The sequence below is a fragment of the Homalodisca vitripennis genome, chromosome 6 (genome assembly GCF_021130785.1).
Source record: "Homalodisca vitripennis isolate AUS2020 chromosome 6, UT_GWSS_2.1, whole genome shotgun sequence".
NCBI classification, from domain to species: domain Eukaryota; kingdom Metazoa; phylum Arthropoda; class Insecta; order Hemiptera; family Cicadellidae; genus Homalodisca; species Homalodisca vitripennis.
This window is the reverse complement of record NC_060212.1, coordinates 87178505-87206380: the sequence shown is the minus strand read 5'-3', so window position 1 is coordinate 87206380 and position 27876 is coordinate 87178505. Positions and strand designations below refer to the sequence as shown.

Below are 27876 nucleotides of genomic sequence, written 5' to 3'. Positions count from 1 at the left end.
ATAAGTTCTACAACTATATAGATGCTTTTTAACGTGTAAAATAACTTATTTTTAAAATATTGAAGTATATTTGTAATATACATAATATAAGCTAAAAACAAAGCTATGGGGAACTAAGCTTGGTCCTTATATGACAGATTTAATTACACATTTACGTATTTGTCCTTTGTTCTAGATTGGCACTTTAGCTGGTAACCTCTCAGCTAAGCATAGGTGCCCCAGATTTCCCTCTGACTTGTTTACAATATTCGAAACTGTTGATGCTCACTTGATGATAGGTTAGTATTTTAAATATTAAGTGTTATTTCTAGAAACACGTACGGAAATTATATCACCTGCAACTTGTTTGGAACATTTAAACGGGATTGGTCCACATGGAGTTTGTTATAAACTATTTTGCAAATTAATTATTTCAAACAGAAAAATTGCGTTCTTCATCGAATCTGATTGTTATAAAATTGTAAAATCTTTTTTAGAATTTAATTTAGGTTTATGCCATCAATATAAATTACTCCGAATTCTTCATTGAAAGTTTACAGCGTTTTGCAAAGACAAAATGAAGTATCGTTGTTATATATTTTACTATTTTTATGTATAACAAACGCTAACTTTGCAAGCTTTGGAATAGTGTAATTTAAAATAAATATATCTTTTCTATTACTAATATTAATATATTTTAAGGTATTTATATAGTTAAACTTTATTATTTTTGCCTTGTTTCTTGTGTGTATGGCCTAAAACGTGGAAAGTTAAATTCAGTCCAAATAGATTTTTTGTCTTCAGCATAATATTATAAGCTTACTCCATGTGCTTTAATTTTAGTCCGTTGTAATTTTCAATAGGACATAGCATTGTATGGGGTTTTAACGTAAAACATGTTTACTCGTAATTGTATGTTGCTTGTGTTCAAGACAAGGTCTTGCCAATGTTTGTTATTGTCTTGATGGAAAATGTCAAACCTACACTTTGTAGTGCGAATTATTAAATGATTAGACGCTTGGCCAGTATATTGTTTGGAGCAAAACTTACACTTAATTTATTATATTACAGTTAATAGAATTGCAGTAGATTTTGAAAATTATAAAATAAGTCATTTTAGTGTTTCTGATTGTGAATTCTCTTGGAGAATTCACAATTTTATATGTTCCACATCGTGGTTTTTTTACAAGGATTACATCCATTTCTTCTATAAGTAATATATTTCGGAGTTTGTGTGTGTAACCAGCATTTTGTTTAAATTTGATGATCTAAAAGTTACTCTGGGTGCTTTTGAGTGTCAGAGGAACTTTGTAGTACGTTAAAACCAAATTTATAATAGAATTAATTTTGTATAAATCAGGAGAAATTGAGGTATAAATTGGATTCTTTTAAATAGTCATATGAATTTTAGGACATGTTGGTTTTTTTTATTTGATTTTTGATAATTATTTAAAGATAACCCCATTCTTTAAACGTCTTATTTAATTTATCATCGTAGATCAAGAAATCAGATTGGCAGCTGAATAACCTCCTTGATCTTACTGATAAACATTTCGGGATTGTTTTTTGACATACATCGGGTGGCAACTGAAAAACTTTAGATAGTTTATAGTCTCCTTTACGTGTAATTTATTCGGAAGATGTCCGCATTCAATAAAAATATCTAAATCTAGAAAAGTAAATTTATATTTGAAATGATTCTTGGATAGTTAATCGATAAGATGTGATGAATGAAGAGATTTTACGTGCGGTTTTAATTGATCGTCAACAAAAGTTTACACCATAAAATTGTTAGTATCCTTTTCAATTAAGATTTTCAAATGTAGAATGTGTCTAAGATATAAAAGACAACTAAACACATTCAAATTATTGGAAGCAATTGTTGGTACAATTCACTTGCTTATGCTTTTCAGAGCTAAAAGTAACCCATATATAAGAACTAAAAACAGATGCAATGTTAAGGCATAATGGTGAAGATAAATTTGTTTAAGTAAAACAACTGTGAACAGTGTACAAAACACGAGTAAAGAGTTTCTTACTCCGTCGAATCAAGATTTGTAATAACGAATCTTAAAGTAAGATTATATATAATCACAAATAACTATGTTGAAGATGGAGCTTATATTGGCTACTGTTAACTTAATTGCATTTAAACACATAAAACCAATATTTAATACTTTTATTTTTGTCAGGCCTTTCGATAGCAAGGCTATCTTTGTCAGACACATCACAAAAGTCTGATGTCATAACTTTTGTGAAGTGTCTGACAAACATAGCCTTGCTATCAAAATATCAAAAATAAAAGTATTAAATATTGTTTTTATGTGTTTAACTGTAATTGAATTAAACAAATAACTATGCCTTAGCATAATTAACTGTACATATAAAACATGTACTTTGTATACAGGAAACTGGTGTATTTTGTTCAAGGAAGTAATCGGAATTAGTTTAAAACTTCGACACCAGAATGTTGTTTCTGGAAATAAGAGATTAAAATCGAGTAGAATATTGGAATCAGTCTAAGAACTAATTACCATTTAATTGTGTTACAGAAAATGAAGACAGCCTAAGTAAAATAACATCACTTCCGGAGTACCTAGAAATGAACATGTACAAGAAAGTGATCACCCGTATTTTATTCAAACCTTTGGATAAATCTTACTATGTCAGGACCTACAAGGTAAATAGTTAAAATAAAACAAAAGTAAAATTTACTTTCTACCATCAAATTGCTCTCGAGTTCCATAAATCTATTGGATCTATTCAGTAATTGATTATCATACCATCAAGTTTCCCGGTTCATACAGCATAAAAAATGCTAACACTTGAAATATTGGCCTTTCTGTGGAGAGCCATTTTTAATCAATACAATTTGAGCCTAACCTAAAAGAACTAGAAGATCCCTAAGAGTCAAAGGATCTTGCTAGCCTAGACATAAGGGTGTGCCACCCCTGAATGCTTTGAATGGAGAGGCTGGTTCAGAGCTGGCTTCCCCTTCTTCCGAGGGGACATGACTTGAGATTAGTACCCTAAATTCTTCCTCGTGGATCTTGACATGAGGCGATCCCTAACACCAACCTTACCTATCCAGAATATCCATTCACTCCGGAAGCAGCACAAAGGTCCTTATAGGGCTAGGTTTAATTTCTAAGCTTCTTGTCCTAAGATAGCCAACAAAATTATGTTAATTTTTTAAAGATCCTTAAGGAGTTAAGAAAAATGTATAATCTACAATAATTGACAATATCGTTTTTTCAGGTTAGCAGAAGAGCCCAAAATGACCACGCTGTCGTCAATGCTGGATTTTGCTTCCGGTTGGATATAACTAAACATTACAAAGTCATATCCACGCCAAGGATTGTATATGGAGGAATAAGACCCAATTTTGTAAGATGTATATTTTACTTTAAACATTTTTACCACTAACCTAATCAACTGTGTAAACATTTTTGTAATGCAACATTTTTATGGGTGTTCTTTATACATGCAATATCATTAAGTAACTAATATTTTGCAATGACTTTATGATTTATAAACAGTCCTAACTCATTTATCTGATCCTAACATGATCCTGTCTCAGAGCTAATTATCAGGTAATTCAACTCCCTAATAGTCCAGTTGAAGGATTCCATAAAAATTACGAAGGACTTTAATATATTGCTCATTCTCTCACTGTACATAGGCAAAACACACAAACACGCAAAGTAGACACACACGCGCGCGCGCGCACGCACGCACGCACGCATACACACACACACACACACACACACACACACACACACACACACACACACACACACACACACACATTATAAATAACAATATTCATAAGTTTTAGGTTAATCCAAAACTTTTCAGCTTCCATTTACAGCGGGATGTTTATAAATGTATATCCTTTGAAACGTCGGTTTTATCTTATACAAACTTTCAGTTTCAAGTTTAACTTGATGGGTTGTTCCTGCTTAGACTTTTAGTTGGTTTTCCTTCTCATCGCACACGTTGGAAGGCGACGAAAAATAAATTCTTTCGATATTATAACGAATCTCAAAAGAGCATTTGGAGTTATTTATGATTGCAAAACTTAAGGTTTTTCTGGGTACTTGCAGATCCACGCGGTTCTTACAGAGGCCTTCTTTGGCGGCAAGAATTTTCTAAACACTGCCACACTGCAGAAGGCGTTGTCCATTCTCTGCAAGGAAGTGGTGCCCGACCGGAAGTTGCCCGAAGCGTCTGAGCAGTATAGGCGTTGTCTATCTCTATCTCTATTCTACAAGGTTAGTTCAAAATATAAAAACACAAACACTACTTTTGTCTTAAAAAATTAGATCTGCCTTTTGGAGTAAAGTTCAAACATTTAATCTAAAGTTCCCAAACAACAATACATTATGATGTATGCAGTTCGAAAGAAACTATTGTTTTGATAACAGATTTATTTAAATCTGACAGACATTATTTATTTTTCAAGGAACAACGTATTATACAAAATATTTTGGTGTGCTCCTTTATTTTGAAACTCATTAATGACCTACTTCAGATTATCTTTAACTAAGTACATAAAAGGCAAATATGAATAAGCAAGGGTACGCCAGGTCAAGTGTTGCATAATAAACTTTTCTGAAATGTCACGCCGAATGTCCTAGACTATTGTTCAATTCATTCTCGAGTTATATCCCTAAGTTACATGCTTTTCTAACGTTCAGCCAAGTTCCCTGGAAAAAACGTCCACCATCATTGAACTTGATCTTGACGCTGTAGAAATAAAGTTTCATCCAAAGTTAAAATTGTAGGTAAAATCGTTCTCAAAATATTCTGCGGACAATTAGGTTACACTAACGCTCAGCCAAATACCAAGTGCCACTAACAAACGTGACGTAACTATGAAACGATTGTTCCGATGAGCTAAGGAGGACACTACAATTCAAAATTGAGCTGAAATTAAATATTATCTTCTACCCTTAACACTAAACTTTCACTATATTATTATTTGTTTTACTCTAAGAACAAAAGTGTACACGCACATGATCATGTCACAAATTTATTTATTCTGCTATTAAAACCAATTTAAAAATTTTCACTAATATTAATCCAAATCCTATGAAGTTTAATGTACTTGCTTATATAGAGATATAGCTTCATGCAAAATATGAAGTCTGTTTTAGGTCAGTTAGTTTTTGAGATAACGTGAGGACAGGCATACAGGTAGAAATAAAAATTTTCCAGCGCCATAAATGATAGGCTTCGCTAACGCTCAGGGAAAGTTTATATCTCCATGCGTTCTCAATATATCGTGTGAACAGAAAAACGGAAAAACAAATTGCCGCTCCTCTAAAAGCTAGGCTTAGCTAACGCTCGTCCAGTGACTAATTATTATACTATGTGATTGAGTTATAACCATGTTATCTGATTCATTTTTATTTTATCTTGGACTAGTGTACAGTATTAAACCACGGAAAATTAATTTTGCGACTAAATATCGCTCATTCTCCAAAAAAACTTTCAAAAACTGGTTTTTGTCCTTATTTGCTTATTTGGTCATCACAGTTGATACAATTAATATGTCTTGCCTTCCATCAACTTACTTTTCTATTTCTATAATAATGTTCAGTCACCGTTCCTCGACTTCTTTGTTGTATTTTGTTTGTGCTGATCCGGGTGTGTTAGTCTTTTCCATTTTTTATATTTTTGTTGCACTGTCTGTTGCCTTTTATCAATTTATTTTCAGCCAATAATATCTCGTAAATAAGAATCTAAAATAGCACCTAATTTAACAAACCGATACAAAGGATTCGACAGAAAGTAACGAAAGCTCGGTAACTGGCCGTAACTTGCAACTTTTTGAGAACTTATGATCAATAACTCAAAAATGTTATACCTTTTTCATACTTATTTATTGTACTAAGGTTCATTTTGTGGCCATGAAAGAAATAAAATACATTATTAAGCTCATTGAAAATATATATGTATATAATGGAAACAAGTAACAAATCTTCACAGCGTTTAACAGTTTGGGATTGATCTTTAACCCCAAAATCAATGTACTTCCTTCTTGGATTAAGAGGAACCTACGTATCAAGTCTCACGTCTCTAAGGCCTTACTAGTTATCGCATAGACAAACAGCGAAACAATTTTAAGAAGAACTCTATTTCACTCATCCAGAGGCGGATTTGAAGACTTGCCGCCCCTGGGCTACCAAAATTTACCGCCCCCTGAATTTTGCCACCCTGGGCTATAGCGCATTCAGCCAATTTGTAAATCCAGCCCTGCACTCATCAAAACTATATACTAACCTCAGGCTTGAACCACTTCATTTCTAAAGATAAAGCAGTTTTGTTCGGAATAACAGTGAGGTGCTGCTATCTCTGAGTAATTGATAGTACTACTATCACTTCATTCCTCATTAGACTTCACTTTTTCAGTGTCCTGTTATATTATCTCTATATATATAGGAAACCCTAAAAGGGACCACATACCTTCTCGATATCTCATTTATCCTATCAACCGTGGGTACTTCACCGACTTTGTCGACAGCTCTTCAGGAACAGTATAATACCAACGTTCTTTTATCAGTCGTCTCTATCTCATCGCTTTCGGCCAAGATGCAATAGACTGTTTCTGCCTGACCTGACTCCCAAGTTTAATATTAGTATTGAAATTATATAGTTTTACTGGAATTTCGTTTAGCAGCATTGTGAGTAGTTATCTCAGTCTGCAGTAATACCTTATTAAGCATTGGGATCAATTTCCCCTTAAACCATGTCTGAACAGATTAGTAGCGAGTTTCATGTTCGTCTGATCCCTTTATTACAGTTTTTACCAATATACCGGATTTTCTGATACATGGAATTTGTTATTTAGATCTTTTGTAGACCAAGTTATGTCTGTATTGTTTTCAAGAATGGTTTAAACCAAAGGTTTCTGATTTACATGAACTTCAATCTTTTACGAAGCAAAACCAATGGCTTTTTAAAGTTATTAAACATAAGTTTAAAATTAACTTATATGAATTCCAAAATATTTGTTATCCGTAAAAGTCACAAAAGACATGCCAGTGATGCTGTTATTTAAAATATAAAATTAGGTTCTTTGAAATAATGATTCTTAAAGTACATGAGCTTACCCTGTTATAATGTAGGGACTAGAGTGAGCTAGTCGGTAACTAATAACAAGAAATTATTTCACTTTGATTGGCACACTTTAATGAATAAACATAATTTTATATCGAACACTTTGGAAAAGAGTTCCCACATCGTGAATGAATAATGTGGAAGTATTTTTCAGTACGTTTTGAGCTTGAATCCATCTGTCGTCAACCCAAGATTTCGAAGCGGACCTGCAGATATCGCAAGACCTTTGTCGTCTGGGAAACAAGAATACTTCAGTGACCCTTCAGAATATCCGCTGACCCAGCCTCTACCTAAGATCGAGTCTCTCATACAGTGTTCAGGTAGATGCAATAGATACAATACTAGTCAGTACATTAAAAATTACTAATAATTAAGACTAAGACATTTTTACATCCTCCCCGGAAGAAAATAATAATCATGCCACTCTAGCGGGTGACAGACTTCAATTACGCTTATCTAAATCCCGTGGATGGACATTTACTATCATAGAACTCATGTGTAAATGCTTGTGTATTTATAAATTAAGTTTCATACAAAATTTAAAGCTTACAGAAGGAATCTTTCTCAAGATATCTTGCAGATAGTTAGCCTACATGTGTTACTATGGAACATGTTAAAACGTCATTTAATTGTATTCAGTGTTCATACATGTGTTTGTTCTGCGATATTCCCTTTGCCTTCATGGTTGCCGATAAGACCATCCCAAAAAGGTTTACTAATGCTCAGTTAAATCCCATTGAGTGATATGTACCATTATCAAACGCGATGTTGCCTTTATGGAAGAAATGAAACTTCAGGAAAACTTTCTAGTCCATGAGTCAGTTTATTCCCGAGGTTTATTCTCGCTCACACAGACAGTCGGAAATACAATTTGTCCAGCCCCCTGAGTAATGGCACCAATGATATCAAATGCTTGTAAAATTTACTGTTGTACACGATGATGACTTTATCAGTCGGGTTTTCGAACAACTAAAATATCGTGAACCAACTAGTTTGATGTTTTCGATTCTGCCAAAGAGAAAAAAAACAATACGTAAATTAATATAATCAACCATAGTCATTATATAACAAGCGTAATAAATAATCTAAATTGGGGAATACTTACTACCAATTTCATTCAAGAATAGTAAATGGGCCTTCAAAAAGTAAGAATAAGGTTAACAGTTGTCAAATTTAAAACTTGTTGAAACTGATTAATGTCTCGCTGATAGTTCTTTATGTTGAGATAGCAGTACTCAAGTAAATCGCGTAAAATTTATCAAGGTAAGCCACGTTACGTTTCGCGAAACAGGCTTCGCCAAGTATGCAACCTTTCAAGTCTTTACAGCATTTCATTTTTGAAACAGACAGGCAGACAAATCCCATGGATAGACATACTTTTTCTTGGAACTCATTCTTTTTCTTATACCATGCAAAACTTAAATTCTACATATGAAACGTTTTTATATATCTTGCAACATGATATATACACACTGGTATATACACACTGGTATATACACACTGTTGTTCCTTAAGTTGGGTTTCGTGGAAGTAATAGAGATCTACCCATCAAGTGATCATGTTGTATGTGTCGAAGTAGTTGGACTGCATATTTAATAGTCTAGAATCACACCATAACATGTTACCATACCAGTTTGCACACGATATGGTTATTCTAGGAATATTTTCCCAAAGAAAGAAATCTATCTTTTCTAGACAGCCAGCCTAGTTTTTTGTGGTTACCGAAATGAGAGGGTATCGAAAGGTTTGAAAAATGAAATGATAATTTTTCTCAGATGACATTTTTTTATAACTTTATTATCCTAAAAACGACCTTCAGACCCATAAATAATACTTGCATCATCCTCAGATAAGTAGATAAAGAAACCAATTCACCACAAAAATAGTCCAAAGATGGGCGTTACATTAGGCCTACTGTTCACTGATCAGTTTTCTGTACGATGGAAGAAAATAATAACATTTGACATAAAATAACACTGAATATAGATCTAATCGTATCTTTCCTTGGGCTGAAAAATGTATGCAATGTTTTTCAAGATGTAAGTCAGCTAAATTTCCCAAACTTAAGGACTAGACATAAATATGAGAATTAGTTACCCAGATGTTTTTAACAAATCATACTAATCAGCATTTAACTAACTGAATTATATAAATAGGAGTAAATAATATTTTTGGAATATTTCAACAGGTGAGATTGAGTATACAAACGATATTCCTACTGCATCCACAGAGTTGTACGCCTCTCTTGTTCTGTCAGATCGGGGGCCAGCAACGCTTGTTGGAATAGACCCTCTCCCTGCTTTGGTAAATATTATAATTTCTTCTTCGACTATTTTAAAGAAATTCTTAACAATAGGCCTAGTTTATTTCTAAATTCGATAAAAGAATGTTCAAACATTCAACATTCAATAAAGTATTTCTTTATTTCACTACTGTGTGTTCCTTCCAAATTTACTTCAACGTTCACCTACGTGTAATATTACAAATAATGTACAATGGTACAAAATTTAGATTTATGTCATGAATGCTTCATGTTTCGAAATAATATAATTGAAATTATATTCTTACAGGCAATTCCTGGAGTAGTTGCATTTTTCTCAGCCAAAGACATACCAGGAATGAATACTTTTGTAGAGATTAATACCCGGCATTTTCTGTACCAATACGAAAAGGTAAGTACTTGTTATTTACATTAATAGATTTAATGAGTTAATGGTTTAATAGTAACTATCACAGGTTACAAAACCGAATAAAGTAAAGTAAAGTAAAAATTTATTATTCTAATAGGCGAAGTTATGGCTAAGAGGCCCTCTCTAACAGTTAACCTGGGGACCAACGGCTTAAAGGTGGCTTCTGAACTATTACCAATGATATAAGCAGGCGGGCTGCTTGCCAGGACAGGATCGCTCAGCGTTCACCCATCCAAGCCGCAGCCACGCTCGATGTTACTTGATTCAGTTATCTTGCCATAACCGTTGTACCCGCTACACTACGTCATTCGCAAATAACACAAACAGCTGTGGAATAAATCTATAAATTATTACTCATGAAGGGTGTATTGCTCTCTTTCACAGAAATATACGTATGTTCAGGCTATTTAAAGTGGGTGTCTAAAAATATTATTAGGCGTATAATAAGAATGGAAAACGTGCATCAGCTGAAACCTCAAAAAAATTGTTTTTTAGTCGAATGGTTCGTTTTACCGCCCACTATTCTATTCCATAACAACTTTACTGAAGCTCATTTGTCTTTTAACAAAAATAACAGGATTTGTTTAAGTGGCCCCAAAACCTGGCAAGCACACACTGACAAGAATAATAATTTTAAAAAGTCAGAAACTCACAGAGCAGTGAAACGTGGAAAAAGAGTTAACTGGGCATAAAAACCTCGATCTGTAAAAACGTGGCACTGGAAGCTTTAAGTCTATTTCCAAATACATCCCTAAGGCAATGCTTTTCTGAGATGGATTTTCGAATAGTGTTAAAGTTATGATAAATGAAATAAATCTTTAAAAGCCAATTTAGTATATAATTATATTAGTGTCGTGTTAATTATCACACCTCTATTATCTAAGATTTCCGGTCTACACCTTGTTGAAACATTGTCAACTCTATTAAAATCTTCAGATTAATCAAGGTCTTTAGATACTGTTAAGATATTTTAACTACACACAGTAAACCAATGTAACTGCGAATAAACATGTACTTATACAGTTGAGTTTTATGGAGAAAACTGAACGAATCGAATCAAAGTGGCGTGTCAATTAGTTGTTCATAAATATTCTCCCGGCAAACCATGGCAAACACTTTCAACTGTATAAATATACTTTGCAGACAAGCTTTCAATTCTGATCATATTATTTGATATAAATACTCCTCAGAGATGTCTTTATAGATGGACACCACCTGCTTAGAGCAACTATTCAAAAACAAATAATTAATATACGCTTCTATATTGTAAAGTTATTCCGCACTGTAGCCTAGTGAAGATGTATATCCAAAAAAACTAACACAATGTTTCTGCAAACTATAAAATACAATATTCACGTGAAAGACATAGCAGCTGGACAAAATTATCAATTCTAATTACAGGGAGTCATTTTTACAAGATTCTTTTAATTTAATTTGTTGTATTATTATTTTAATATCTCTGAATAGAAGATGTAATTGTGACTGCTGATATACTGATTCACCAGTTTGCAGACAAAAATATGAAACTGTCAGATCAAGATTGTTAATTGTGTTTAAGATTTAGAACTTGGCTGGCTTTGCCGCACAAAAGGTCGTGTTATTTTGTGGCGGCTAAATGCACTTGGTCTATTATGGAAGTTAGTTGACAACAAATTGCATTACCCCACATACATTTTAGAAAACTGGAGATTGGTTAGTTTATTGTGTTTGCCTTTCATATCGTCTGTATATTGAATGTTGGAGTGATCTCGTGTTCGTTTCCAGAGTAAGTATACATTAAAAGTCATTATCTGAGTGCGTTGGTGATCTGACCAGAATTTACCGCTCAGTAATTTTATCTAATCTTCGATGGATAAAAATAATATTAACAGTCAGGAAATTGCAGATTTTCCCGTTGAGAAAAGTTTTGAGCCTGTTGTGAACCACTTTTGATCACTTGTTTCAGCTGTTTGCAGACAAAGAGATACAATGTGCCGGCCAGGCTGTGGGGGTGTTGTTGGCAACAAATCAGGACTTGGCTGACTTTGCTGCCGAGAGGGTTGTCATCAAATATGCTAATGCCAGAAAACCATGTCTATTTATTGAAGATGTTCTGAGAGCAGGCGATAAAAAACGCTTAAAATACGTAACATCAATAAAACCTACAGCAGTAAAACGTTAGTATTCACCAAATTTTCGAAATTTATTCCGTAGCTTGGTGATTTAATTTTATACTTTTATTTGCCATCCATTAGTTCAGTTGATAGCATATCAACTTATCACTCCAAGGATATGTTTTTAAATCCCAATTCAGAAAAACAACTTTATTCTCTTGCAAAATATCATCTTGATATATTAAGTATTGTTATAAACTTTTCTGATAATTCATCTCAGTGAAACGAAAAATGCTTGTATTAATTGTAAGTCAGTAAATAATTATGAAATAGATTAATAGTTTTACAAGCACTAATATAAGGTGTTATAGGTTTGCCATATTACATTTGCAGAGATAAGAACTTTCACTGTAAGATGTAGATAACGACTTAAAGGCCGAGAGATTCCATATGGAGACTATATGCGCGAGGGGGAATTGCGCTGGCAAGGAGGAGGAGAGGCGGCGGAGGGGAGGCGGCTCCCAGAGTGAGCTTGCGTCTTCTCCCTCCACTTCACATGGAATCTCCCAGCCTGTACAGACAGCCGTAGCAATAGCATGTTGCGTTCAATGTTTTCACTGAGTAAATTTAAAGTAAATTAATGTATTCTTCATACATTTTACATGATTGATGTTTCAAACCTACTATTTGTACGCATAAATACATTACTTTGTGATTAGTTCAGATTTAATCTATTCTGTATAAGGCTTCTGTGTTTTATATGTTCTATTTTGTAATTATTTTTATTATAAATCTTATGGTCAGATAAACAAAGATAAAGGTCTGAGGTAGCATAATTCTGGGTTAAAGTTCAAAGTTTAATATAATTTTCTTCGAAATATGTTTATTCTTAAATGTATTTTATATTCGCAAGTTTAATTAATTATATTAAATAATATCTGAATATATATGTTTTATAAATTATTCAAAGCATTATTGTATTCGTGTATACTTCCAATCCTTTGCTTTGTATATTTACAACTGTTTCTGAAATTCGTGTATGTCCTTTAAATATAAATAATCCTTGTCTCTTCCAACATGTTTCGAAGAACATATCACATTACTTTGTTGTACATCCAAAGAAAATAGGTGTTAAACTATTATTTGAATACTGATATACGTAACAGTATTTTTTATACTTAGGTAAAAGTCGTTTCAGAAACAAATGATAGCTTCATCAAATTTCAACACTATTAATTTAGTATATGATTATAGTGAAATATTATAAGACTGTGTTATCTTAAATATTAAATAAAATATGAAGCTTGTATCATTAAATGTGTCTGGTAAGTTTATGGACTATTTAAAATACTTATCTGTTTCATACCCGTAAACGTAGTAGTAAAGTAACGAGTGTGAACTATATGTAACTATTGGTAGTCCCAATGTATGCCTGTCAAGGGAGTGGCTGGTTATATTGGTTTATGGGTGAATAGATTGACAGTGAAAAAATACGTAACAAACAAATTAGCAAAGAGTATATAATGTGATTTCCAATACCTTATCAGCACATGTGAATTTCCATTGCTGGCGGAAATATGATAAATGGAGGAAACATGTCATGTTGAAAAGCTTCAACTGACTCACTTTCTTGTCTATTATGTACACATACTTTATTAACTGTAAACAATTCTTTCGAAGACCTACAGTCTTATAATTTGGAACACAAGTCACAACTTGATAACATTGCTATAAAGGTATCATGTCAGAATACGTTTTACACATTTTAAATATTTACAAAATACATGTTTCAGATTAGTTTTTAAAGGTGAAACAAGCTCAAAAACGTGTTACTACTTTTGTTTGAAACGTGTTATTTGGATCAAAACTGCTTGGAGTTTGTTTTTCTTGCAGCGGATGTAGAATATATAATCAGCGGAACTTTCTCCGATCAGAATCAATACGTTTACTACTATGAAACTCTAACTTGCGTAGTCTACCCCAAAGATAACAACAATTTAGACGTTGTATGCCCGACCCAATGGCCCGCCCAAATCCAGGAAGGAATTGCGAAAATGCTCAACATATCTCATAACAGGTGAGTTTATATGAGGCTTGGAACAGACACTAGTGCATTCCTCGACTTACTTATAGCAGGGTACATTTACAATTAAACACAAAAAAGGGAACAAAAGTCAGATTTTATCCATTCACAAAATTTCTAAAACTTCAAATTGAGACCGATTTCAGAGGTTCCACGCTGGTCATCACTTGATCAATAAATTTATCATTATACAATATTTTCTCTTGTCGAATAATTGGGAATCTCGGAACATTGGTGATCATGCCTTATTAATAATCAATGAGTTAATTGTGTTCTTGAATCTGTCTGTCCTGTAAAGCAGATAATGTGAAGTGCTCCAGAATAAGTGTGAGAAAATAACTGTTATAGTGGTAGCCCTAATTTTGAAATTAACAAAAACAACTAAAAGTTGAATTTTAGTAAAAAATGGATGGGATATTATAAAAATACAAATACGTTTATAGTAAATTTATATCAAATCTTAAAGCTAAATTAATTGGTGAATCCTCGTCATAGACAACTAATATGTGCAATGAATAGTGAACATTTCTCGTTCAACATCAAATAATTTATGTATATTATTGTTTTTACGGCAATTTTAAGTATCTAAAACTATCATTTCATTAGCATATGCTACCAAAGAAAAACTCTTACACTTTAGCTAAGTCTTTTGTAGATTTTAAATACATCCGACTAGCCTATAAGACTCTGCTCCAAAAAAGGATTCCAAGGTTAACCTTATAAGAGTAGTTTGTTTATTTTAAAACAAATATTGATGATTCCTAAAACACGTATTGATCATGAATTTATTCTCAATCCAATAACGTAATTAATAGTCTAAGAGCCTAACCCAAATCGTTCTATGTAGCACGCAACCTCGATTTTCTTGCAATCGATAGAGGAATTTTTAGTGGAGGTCGAAGTGCTTTGTTGATGAACACTCATTAGAGTGTTGTCAATATACTGCTTTGTCTAACCCTGTGAGTCAATCTAGTAGTGTTAAAGCTCTCTTGTCAATAAATTCTAGGGAGTTATCAATACACCTTATAAATCGCACTTTAGTAAGAATTTGCTACATTGAATTAGAAATTATATCAATCTGAGAAGTAAAATCATGACAGTCAATTGTATAGTTATTAAACTTAGCATTCACAATACATAACTTATTCCTAAACTGAATGATGCAGTTAGTTTAAGCAGCAATGTTTACAGGATAAATGTACAAGTACAGCGCTGTGGTGGAGCTTTCGGGGGCAAAGTGTCCAGGCCTGGTATACCAGCATGTGCTTGTGCTTTATCAGCGTATCTCCTTCAAAGGCCTGTAAGGACTGTTATGCCGTTAGAACCAAATATGAGGCTTGACGGCGGCAGATATCCAACGTTTTTAGAGTATGAGGTGAGATTTGCATCATATTTTAAGATCTTTGTTTTACGTAATTTTAATTTGTATTTAGGCTACATGCCATTCTTTTAAGTAATGTATTATAATGATTAAAATGAACAGGGATTTATCACATTTCATAGAATAGTATCCAGTTTAATGTTTCAATAATACACCTAATATAGCAGCTCGCACGAAAGTAGTCCAATGGTGGCTAATGCATCTAATCCCCTCCCCCCACTAATCCCCACTCACAACACTTTTGGCAATAATACATGTTTGCAAAATTACTGACACACCTCAACATGTGTCGCAATAAAATAATACATACTAACTATTAACCCAATCGAAAATACATATGATTTCATTAACCTGATATGTCAACGAAATGTTAATCAAGCAGATAGTATATGCTATAGCAATGTCATAGTGGAACAGATGCTGGTCGACAGCGATATGGCATCGTCGCCTGAAATTCCATCGGACTACTTTGGTGCAGGCTACTATAATAACTTTATCAGTCTTTATTAATGTTCGTAAAAGACTATTCATACCATAAACTGTCGTCATTAATATCAACTTATTTTTTTTTAGGTGGGAACCAACAATGAGGGAGTGATACAGTATATGAAAGCAAAGTTTTATGTTGACAAAGGGATAACCTATAACGACTCGTTGACAACGATGATTCCCACTTTCTACAAGAGCATATATGACAGCAGCTGTTGGGATGTAGACTTTACCGATGTACTCACTGACAAGGCTACCACAACTTTTGCCCGATCTCCAAGTAAGTCTAAGCATTGATTAGTAAATACTTTCTGTGTGTGTTTTGCGTAAATTTGAAGAAGAATACACATACACCAGTCTCAATACATCTAGATAAATATTTACCATTCATATAAATATTACCAAGGTAGTTATTGACTCTTTCATCAAATATGCTTCGTTTAAAATAGGTAATCTACATCTTGGGCTACGCTTATGTTAAAATTTTTTGCCGAACTCCTTCTAGACTCTCCTCCATTGGATGTGAAGTCTACTTTAAAAACTATTTCCTAAGTCCAGTACTCATTTACTAAGTTGAACTTTCACAACTTGAGCCAAGACAAGAATATTTAGCCACCTAGAACAGGACATTCATTGTAAATGTTTCAAACTTTAAACCAGCGTACTTTTTTAAAGAGTGAACCTTTTCAGTTTGGATTTGCAGCATTGTACTCTACTAATAGAGACCTTTAATTAGATGTACTATTAGACTTATGCTCTAATTAAAGATTTCCTTCTGACTCCTTGCGGGCCATATCCCTGATATGACAAAAAATGGTAGTTACTTCAAAAAGTAGATTTATAGGTGCAGTAATGATGTACCAAGATTTATTGCTTTACCTGTAATCGTTCGGGTATTATCAAGCCCGTGCGGGACATTTTTGTACCTGTATATGATTAGGAAAATAACGAAACGCGTCTCTAATTTAGTAGTGTTTTTGATCTAAGATGGCTTCTGAGACCTACATATGTACATTTTTATTTGTTGAGGACAACGAGGCAAAGTCGACCTTGGCGTCGGAAATACAATGCACTCAAAAAATAAGTGCTCCTACACGCGCACCAAAACCTGAAATAAGATCCAGTTGCAACATTTTCAGCATTGAAGTAATACAAACTTGGTGTGTGATTCTCCGATTGAAGATTATAGTAGGCCTCCATCATATTACATCATTAGTGTTTTCAGAACGAAAGAAACCTACGGGCTTTGTATATAGTATTCCTGTACACTGCTCTTCTAGTCAATCAAATATCATGGAATTGTGCTGAGAGATTGAATTTATTAACATTATATTTATTTAAACTGTTTCACTCTCCAAATACAGCCCACGCAACCCTGCTCTTCAAAACTTAAAATACAGTTATTCTAAAATATCTCAATAGAGGAGAACGCAGCCACAAAACTCACATTGACGGTCTAACGTCAAGGTCTAGTTTACTGTTGTGACGTCACTGACTTAATTCATTTCTTCGTGCCTCATCGTTCATCCCCACCATACCGCCAATGACGATGCATTTATATTGAGGAAGGTCTGATATACTCTATGCCAAGTCACGTGACAATCCGGAACCGTTTATGAATGAACAGCTTTTTTTATTTAGTGCTTGATTGCAGGTGGTTTATCGGCGGTGGCATCCATAGAGCATATCATGGAGCATATCGCCTTTACAGTGAAGAAAGACCCTGTAGTAGTGAGACTAAACAACGTAAAAGCTGACAGCCCAATACCGGAATACGTGGCAGAGCTCAAGTCTAAATCTGACTACGACGCTAGACTTCAGAGTTGCAGAGACTTTAATATGGTAAATTCAAAGCTCAATGTTGTCTGATTAAGTCTTCAGTAATTTTTCTTATATGCAGGTATCAAAATTAATAAAATATACATAAAAGTCTCACTAAATAATGAAGAGACATAATAATATGCAAAACGTGTAACTTATGTCAATAAAAAGGGTGAACTAGAACTGATAATCCAACATAAAGACTGCATCGATTATAAATATATAAGTTTTATTTTTATGTTCAATTATCCACGGTAAACTTCGGTCTGATGTAGTTTCTGTTCTTATGAAAATTATTCAGCGGACGAAATTGTTAGATCCTCCAGTGTATTTGGGTGTTAGCAAAGTAGAGGGATATCTCTAAAACGAAAATTGAAGTGTAGACGTGGTGACCAAGCGTCTCGCTTTAGCATTATATGTCCCGTTGTCCACAAAATTATGTGGGGCACGCTTGTTTGTCCCGTTCTGAGAGAAAAATAATTTTAAATCACAACAATTTTACTTGTAGTTTATTGAAATTAGGATATCTAAAAATTAATTATAGTGTTGAGTTATTTCCGTTGAAAATTACGTAAATTTGTATCCATCGTTGAATCCTGGAGTGCTCGGCGAGTCAGACAGCCAAACAGAAGGAGCCAGCCAACGTGAGCTATGGCCTTGATTATAGATCATTCCTCAGAAGGATCTACAATCAAGGGCTGTGGCCAGCGCATGCGCAGAAGCAACAATTCCTTCTCCACACCACGCTAGACCACGTGGTACAGTTAGTGCCTAACAATTTTTTTTTATTAAATCATAATTTACAAAAAAAACTTAACTTTTGATCAAACCTTAAAAGGACACATTTCTTATAGAGGTAGAGACATGCGAGCGAGTTTTAAGACAGATAGACATAGGCGTCGTCATCGCAACGAGAGATAGAGGGGTCGAGAGAGAGAGGGGGGGAGAGAGAGAGTGAAAGGGAGAGTGAGAGAGAGGGAGAGAGGGGGAGAGGGGGAAGGAGTGAGTGGGGGAGGGGTGGAGAGAGAGGGAGAGAACTTGCAAAGCAGAGTTCAGTTTCTCACACGTTGAAGATCTGACATCATGAAGCAGTGATAGACACAAGCAAACGCTAACAGCAGAAGTGTCATCCTCAGTTTTTTATGTTTCTGTAGCTTTGCATAATAAATCTGTGTCGGCTACAGCCGAAGCTACTTTTAGTTGCCATACAGCTTGTCGCAACCAAAGTTTCATATCAATGCCCTGCACATCTAAAACTGATCCAAAGAATTTTCTATTTTCGTGTGCTCAGACCAAAACAGAGTCCATAATAGTAATCTTTTGAACTCCTATTTATGAAAAGTCTTTAAAATCAGACTTGGAAATGATACACTTCTGAACTGTATATTTTCCCTGTAATTACCAATATTTTGTCTCTACTGGTGTTCTGAAGTTATTAGTAGCAGCAACTCTGCCTGGTGAAACATATGAAACAATATATAACTATGTTCTAAGTGTTCTCAAAACTCACAATTCACAGAAAACTTTGTTGGGTTTTGTTGGCACTGCTCGCTAAAGCCGGTTATTACAACGTAAAATAGAAAATGAATAAATACGTTTGTAGGGTATCTATAGAATCTCTGTAGAAACAGTATGCTCTCTACTGATAAAGAAGCTATAATTAATTGGGAAATTATACTCACATTTCTGTATCTACACAATGAGAGTTAAACCTTTCAAAGAATTGTATAAGGAAGCAAGTGTTGAGTACCACAAACTTCTTGCCTACAGCAAAATCAGGTGATTACCTCTGATGTCAGCTGTAGAACAAGCTCTACAGTTATTATGAGCCTTTAAAAGACTATTCCTTGCCAATAAAAAGTGCTCCAGGATAAACAGAGACTTCTTCGAAAACCTCTATGCTGAACTGTGGCTTTAGTTTGTTCACAGTTTAGTTCTGTCTTTGTCTTGAAATTGTTATGAATACAGCTGTAACATTTAATGACTCTTGCGTAACGTGTTTACTAGGCCTGGACATTTGAGAAGTTGGATCAGTTTACTTGGGTAACATAAAAGAAACCCCCTTCCTGAGAACTAGTGTTATCGGTGGTCGATGCTCTTGTACCAGCAATCAGTAAGCTAAAAGTTGTTGAATACATTCTTTGACGAATTCGATTACTTGAAAAATCACGTCAATGTCCAAAAAGTTAATGGAAAGATTCACAAACCCTACTTACCAACGTTGAGTTGAAGTGCCCTGAGTGTTTAGAGAAAAAATTCCTTTCTTTAACATCTGATTGTTGAGTTTTTCTTTCGCTATCCTGAGAAAAACGATTCGGTCGAATTCACTCATATCAATAACTTATGGGCTGAAAACAAAATTTCATCTGAAATTCGAAACAGTAAAGGCTTATGCTTTAGTGTAATTTTAAAGCAACTTGTGAAGAATTTTACGAACAGATCAAAATGAACCCTGTTTTGTCGTAGTTTCTCTCTAAGAAGTAGTATTGCTGCTCTGGTTGTTGGAGGGTAAATACTGTTAAGATTTCCTTCGTTTTAAGAAACTATGTAGCTACTTCAACGATTAGATTGGTTGTTGGCACGGGCTCATCCACGTCATTGTTGTAGGTTTTGTGGCTTAATATACTTATACAAAAGTGTAATTGGTTCTTGTAACAGGTAGAACCAACTTTAAGTTAGTAATTTTTAGATTATTTGGTTGTATATAGTACATAACTGGAAAGTAAATCTCAGATAAGTAATTATTTGTACGAGTGGTAATATTGACAAAGTAATAATTTAATAGAAGTTTTTAATCGTTTATTATTATATAGACCTCTATATTTATTTAGTTATGTGTAGTATATTTTGCAATTTCAGCACAAAAGATAGTAATTTTATACACTTTCCAGGCAAACCAGTGGAAAAAGAGGGGAATTTCTTTAGTTGCGATGAAATTTGATGTGGCATTTGTCGGAGAATTTCATGCCCTACTCAGTATATACCGAGTAGACGGGACAGTGGCGATCTCTATAGGTGGTATAGAGATGGGACAAGGAATTAACACTAAGGTTAGTATCAGACTTGTATAAATGTGTCGTTACAATGTAATTTCTTGAGGCACACTGTTATGAGGCTAGTAAATAAACTAATGACAATATAGTTTTTATATTGTGAACAAGTAAACCAGCTTTTATTTTAATAAGTATTTAATTTACTTCGCCTATGTGTTCCTTGTTACGTATTAACAATATCTAGTCTTTGTATATTCCTATAAAAATGTGATAAGCTCCCCGTCCAGGAATTTATACCCCATTTTGAGGCATATTTCTATAACATTCTTAATGACTATATCAGATGCAGAATATGTAAATAAAAAATATATCAAACAAAATGAGGATCAAATGAAAAACCCAACAAAGTTTATAGTTATTCGAGTAAAATTTTGTAATCAATTGCTGTTTACTCCAATAAATAAATGTTAAATTTTGGAGTAGACATTTTCCTCTTTCTTGCTTAACCATAAAAATTTATGGTAAATGGGATTACGCCCACTTTATTTTACCATAGTATAAGACATATCATTAACCCGTTAATATATTATTAACATATATATATATATATATATATATATATATATATATATATATATGATATATAACATATCATTAAGGCGCTGATATATTGTTTAAACTTGCATGACTATAAAAGAATAGTTTCTTGCGATAAGACTAGTATCCAAATTATTACTTCAGATCACTTTAAATAAATAATAAAGCCAAACTGTTTTGGAATGATATGTCTCGTACTAAAGTACTCTCAATACACTTCCTTTAATTCATTCAGCTATCTTAAGTGACGAATCGGTAATTCGTAGACTGTTACGAAGTTGTAGTCATCAAATTGGAAGTTCGATATTTTGCAATTGCAATTATTACGATGCATCATAGTCTCTTTTCTTATCTTTCAGTCAATCAAAATAAAGTGGGCAAATTCAGTTCTTAATTGTTTGTAAATATAGCACACGATCTCGGTTTTCACTAATAATAACGGAGGTAGATTTACAACGTCCGTATTTTTATGGGTACTATCTCCACTTGCATTCATTCATATGTTTTAGGTGTGTCAGGTGGCAGCTCATGTTCTGGGGATACCTCTTGTGTACATCCAAGTGAAGACATCTAACAACCTGATCTCTCCCAACGACCCTTTCACGGCATCTAGCTGCACAACAGACAGTGTTTGTTTTGTAAGTGAGGCGTTGTTGGTGTCTTTAAAAGACTCACATTTTAACGTTTAATTTGCTGATCAAAACATCTTTACAAAGGATCCTTGATTACAAAGGATTTTAATACAATAATTTTTATTCCATTATTACTGATTATATCAGTGACTGTTATAATTTTCACTTTACCTCTACCAAAGAAACTGTATCTTAGACCTATTCTATTCTATTTTATGTTGATACAACAACAATAAGTAGTATTGTGGTTTTGTTAGTATGGTTGACTGTATATGCTCAAATAAGTGATCATATAATAAATATTGTAAACAAAGTTCTTCAGCCATTTAAAATTAGGATGTTTAACTCTTGACTGTTTAGATTCTTTCTAAGATAAAATAAAGGAATTAAAGCTTAATTTTGAATTAATATTAAAACCTAGATCACAATATTTAAAGAAAACCTTTTAAGCCATCGATTTGAGACGGGGTTAGAGCATTCAGTAATGTTCCTAAATAAGGCAGTATTGATTAATCGCATATTTTATCCGATAGTCATCGGAATATTATTTTAACCGCATATATTTTAACCAGATATATTTTACAACACTAAACTAGTGAAAACTTATTTTTTTAATTTTTAAAGGCTGTGCGGAAGTGTTGTGAAGAGATAAACTCCAGACTCACCCCTCTGCGAGAGTCCCTGGGACCGGATGTTACTTGGCCTGTTCTTACTCAGGCAGCCTACGAAGCGAAGATAAATCTGAATGCTACTTACATGTAAGAGTTGTTGACTACTAGCCCAAAACTTTACTACATTACCCTTATAGTAACTGTATTGTATCTCAAATTTCTATTCAACATTTTTCCGTGGTTTACCTTTTATTTATTTTTTTTATTATATTTTTTGTAGTAGTAAAGGTATGTTTGTTTTATTTGGTTAGTTTTATTTGGTATTGATGAACAAGTTGCAATTGTGAATGTTGAGTTTAGCTCCAGTTAATCTTCCTCTTAATGCAGCGTCTGGAATCTGACGCTGTCACAGATTTGGCTCCAGGAATCTGGAGTCAGTCGTATCCAAAAAAACAGAAAACTTAAAGTGAACTCTTTACATAGTTTCGACATCAGAGGCACCCAGATAACAGAACATAGTGTAAGCATCAGGTGTAGAATTGAGTGGACTACGATGTTTTAGACACAATCTCTAAGCACATAACGTTTTCTACACATAACGTAGCAACGGTGGGAAGGGTTGATTCAATGTTAATATGGAGTGTAGCTCCAGTTCATCTTCCAGCGCAGCGTCTGGAATCTAATGCTGTCTCAAGCTTGACTCTTGGAATCTCGAATCATGTCCGTCTGAAGAGGTCCAAAAACGTCGGCGAGGTAGAACGAAAAGTCCAATCTTCTTCGTCGCCGTGATTCCAGGAATCAAGTCTGTGACAACTTCTAATTCCAGACGCTGCACTAAGAGGAAGGTGAACTGGAGCTAACTCAACATTCACATTGAATCAGCCCTTCCCAACATAGCTACGTTATGCGAAACTGTGATTTTATTAATTAATACAAATCTAATTCAATGAAGTGTGTTTGGTACTTTTTTACACGGCCTTAAAAGTGTTTATTATAAAAATTCAATAATACACATTTATTATAAAACCTAAATTATTTATTAATTATGTTAATTTCACATAAAGATGTTATTATAGGTCCCTTACATTTCTTTTACGTTGTTTTAAAATTCAACCTTTCAATTCATTTCATTATTTCTAATGCATAATACTGTTTGTATCTCTAATGCTTTTACAGTTTATGTGCTTTTAAAATAATTCGGATTATTTTATATTAATTCAATCGTTGTATGTATAAATATAAATTATATATGTATTTCAGGCAAACTCAGATTTATTTGCATACTACTGTACATATCTCCATATTTTTCTAGTAGTTTATGAATCAGCAAAAATGGGTATAAATAGGATCTTTCTTATAACTACAAACTTCAATAAACTAAAGTTTTAGTTACCTATCAAATAAAAAAAACTTAAATCTATTAATTTAGTTTTATGTCTCATTTTAGTTTTGACCAATTTAAAGTTTAGATAATAACATATAAACAAAAGATACAGTTAAATTTATCTTACTTTTCTAATTGAATGTAAAATAATAATAGAATATTCAGCTACTACTGCACACCTAAGGGCCGTCTCAAGATGATTAGACATACGAGTAGAGATAAAAGGACTACCTTTTACCAAAAAAGGTCCATCTCCCTCCCCCTCCTACAACATACAAATCTGAAATGGTGTTTCTAATTCTTGTTTTTAAGGCATAAGTGTAGTATTTGTTAGCAGAACAGTTGCTGATCACATCCATTGATAGTAACAAAGGGCGAATATAAGGGAGGGCCCCCAAATAAAAATAAATAAATAAAATACGCTTGATGAAGTTAAATTAAAAAGTTGACGCTTAACACTGAAGTGAGTTTAATACTTAAGTAGAAATCGATATAATGCTTTTTGTAGAGATTGGATACAAATATATACATTTTACTACAGCTTTAATTTTCGTGTAGTCCGATTTGATATTATTATTGTTAGTATTATTTTAATTGTAAAACATGACAACGGTGTTGTGATATGGCAACGCTGTGCGGGACGTTCTCGGCGCACGCGCAGATATCTTAACTGACCTGTAGACAGATCGGCCTGGGGGGTAGGCCTATGGTATCCGGTTATTGGCCCGCCAGATTTTTCATATACCCGCCACTGATAGTAACTTTAAACTCAATAGTAGCTCGCAACTCATAATTCACTGTTTTATCAGTCTCTTTGTAACTTGTCTGACAGAACCCAACCAAAAAAATTATGGGTGGCTCTGTCACGGAGAAAAAGGAAGAATTAAATACGTTGGTATAATTACCATTCTTTCATGAAGAAACCCATTACATTTTTATAATTTATCTGACTGTTTGGAAATATTTTAAGCATTTTAATTTAGAAGAGTCGTAAATTTATTCAATGTGATGTTATATTACACATTGTTTACAGCAAGATGTATATAAAAGAAAAGGTTTGCGATGTTATTTTCGGGGCAAGCGAAAATGTTCGCAAACTTACCAGATAGCCAGTCGAGCTGGGTTAGAAATTTCCAGGCTTAGGAGAGGGTTAGAGAGGGTTAGGAGTCAAATCAGATGAAAACTCAAGTCGTTATGTGTAATGTTAAAAATTTGTATGTTCTAATTTCGAAATTTCACTAATCAATATTTAATTTCGTATGTTAACAAAGTTACAGGTTTAGTTACATTTGTATTAAAGGGCATAAACTATATTGTTACTTTTGTTATGAAATGTGTGTATAAAAACCGTATTAATTATTTTTACATTAATTTGGCTGAGCATTAGTGAATCCTATCCCTTGAGGAGCTGGAAAATTCTAATCTCTTGATGACTGTCTATCCACACGATATCACCAGAACAAACTGACTTGTTTACTTGGTTTTGCATAATGCTTCATTTCTATACAAAGCAACATCAAGTTCAATGATGGCGCATGTCATTCTATGAGATTTAACCATGTATTAGTGAACATTTTTACATTGGTCTAATGGGTAACCATGATGACAACGAAAAAACCACAGAATAAATAAATTAGTAAATAAACTGAATACAATCTTATGACACGTTACCATGTGACATATTAGTACGTGTAGCCTTAATTATCCGGAAGATATCTAGAGAAAGATAATTTTCATCTGGAAACTTTATTCTTCTGTGTGTCTGTTTACTCGATATTTTGTACACAAATAAACTTAAAGTTTCCATTGAAGGCTCGTCGACGAACCCTATCACTCGTGGGACTGGTAAAATTGTATTTCTGTCTGTCTATCTGCTTGTTTGTTCGCTCGATATCTCGAAAACTAACCGATTTGTAGACTTTAAATTTTACATGAAGCTTTATTTCTGTATAAGCAGCACTGTGTAGATTATAGTGCATATCACTCAATGGCATTTGGTTGAGCGTTATTGAATAGTTTTACATTGGTTTTAATAACAAAATAAATACGTTTTTAAACAAACTGAGTGAAACCATATGTGGTTGTAACAAGTAATATATCACACGTGAATTTACACTTTTTTCATAGACTAAAATAAAATATAATAGAGTGGAAATTTGGTGTTAAAGCAGGTGTCAATATTTGATTTCAGCACGATCTTGAGTTGTAGTATCCTCCTTAGCTCAAAGGAAATATTATCATTTAAACACTTCTGTGGAACATAAATAAATGAACAAAAATATAAATGTATAATGTGGCAAGATATCCATAGTTTAATCTATTAAAATATTGCATGAAACTTTATTTCTACTTAGACAATTACAAGTTCTATGCTGGTGCATGGGATATACGTGATATGCGGTGGTTGGTAACATTTTGTTACTGTGAATGCATTGGTTATTTAGTGACACTACACATCAATAGAATCTGGAACTGTTATCCAAATTTCTGAGCTCAATTCTCAGACAACCATTTCTTAGAGGTTACTGGAGGGATAAATTAAGAACAGTTAAATCCCGACCTAGGCATTGGTTGGGTCCCCACCAATCCATTACGAAAGGTTACATCACTTCATGACAGTTAGCCAACACTTACTAGAGCATAATGGCCGTGCTCTTGTCCACAACCGCCCTCTTTTCTTCTGTTACCCCGGGAGAGGCGTTGGGCAAGTTGTTCTTCCTCTACCGGGATCCCTGCTCAACAGGAAATAGGTTCTGAGTCGTCAACCCCCTTTCCTGCCACATCGCCTTCTGTCTGGTGCACCGACTTCCCTGGGTGCCTGAATAATGCATTGACACTGCATCGGTCACCCATTCCATTATTGCAGTACATGTTTTTCTGTCTAGAGCGCTAGGCAAAATTTTAACCTTGACCGTTTACTCTTGCACACACCTCGATGTATCGAAGTCATGGAATATGTGAGCATTCAGCTTAAATTCTTAAACTTAAGGCTTCAGAAAGTGATGGATAACAGTTCCGAAAGTGGTTGGAGGAGATTAAAAGTGATGGTAACACTGCGCTTGTTGTCCAGGATGATGATGATGAATGTGAGGAAGTTTTAGTACAAGAAACGGTTGAGCACACTGATGGGGGTTGGGATCCCAACCACTCAAGGGTTGTGGGAAATATCAGAAATGGGTGTGTCCAGAATATCAAATATGCGTGTGAGAAGATCGCTATGAATAGACAATTTTTGAAAAAGAAGTAAATGGTTGTTTATCGATTTGTTAAAAAAATCTTTAGTCTTTCTAATTGCTAGAGATCTTTGAAAACGTATTCAGTTTTATGTTTACAAATACATGATACTTACAAAAACGTTGATTATATCATTATATATTTTTTACGTTAGTGAAAATAAATTAATAAACTTAATAATATAGTGCTTAATATATGATCAAACACTCCAATAAATGACAAATTTTTATTTGTGTGAGGCCTTTCGTGCTCAATGAACACATCGTCAGACCCACATAACTGAAATAAAAGTAAAGTAATAATACAAACATTTTAGACTTAAATAAAAACATATGTCTTGAAAAATACAAAGAGATAATATTTTAAAGGCCAGGAAGTATGTCTACTGTATATGTGAAAAATTAATATTTGATTAGATTAAAGGCAGTAACGGTGAATTTTGTAGAGGTCCAGGCTCATTATTTACTAAATAATTTTTGTTCTTCTGCATAAAAATAGTTTCGTAAGCATCGAGGAATGTGTTGTTTTTGATTTCTTTTAATAATAAGTTTACTTGTGAAAAGCAGTGTCCAGTATGAAGTGCATGTTTCGCCATGGCCGATCTTTCCTCTTGTTGATACTTCAGGCATGCTTTAAGTTCCTTTACTCTCTTTTTTATCTTCCTTTTTGTTTTGCCAATGTATTTTAAATTACAGTTGTCACAATTAATTTGATAGATTCCAGATTTTTCATCATCATCTATTTTATTCTTTGGATTTCCTAAT

General features: G+C 33.7%; 1 protein-coding gene across 1 annotated transcript in view; it reads left to right on the top strand.

Moving 5' to 3' along the window:
* LOC124364531 (xanthine dehydrogenase-like) overlaps positions 1-27876 on the top strand; it is a 48515-nt gene that overhangs the window by 13811 nt on the left and 6828 nt on the right. Inside the window, exons 8-22 of the mRNA XM_046820088.1 lie at positions 176-278; positions 2532-2659; positions 3238-3366; positions 4086-4253; positions 7259-7424; positions 9293-9408; positions 9675-9776; positions 11740-11950; positions 13781-13964; positions 15162-15345; positions 15925-16120; positions 17495-17682; positions 20553-20711; positions 21761-21889; positions 22508-22641. Of these exons, the coding sequence (XP_046676044.1) occupies positions 176-278; positions 2532-2659; positions 3238-3366; positions 4086-4253; positions 7259-7424; positions 9293-9408; positions 9675-9776; positions 11740-11950; positions 13781-13964; positions 15162-15345; positions 15925-16120; positions 17495-17682; positions 20553-20711; positions 21761-21889; positions 22508-22641 (2297 nt within the window). The remainder of the gene's footprint in view (positions 1-175; positions 279-2531; positions 2660-3237; positions 3367-4085; positions 4254-7258; positions 7425-9292; positions 9409-9674; positions 9777-11739; positions 11951-13780; positions 13965-15161; positions 15346-15924; positions 16121-17494; positions 17683-20552; positions 20712-21760; positions 21890-22507; positions 22642-27876) is intronic.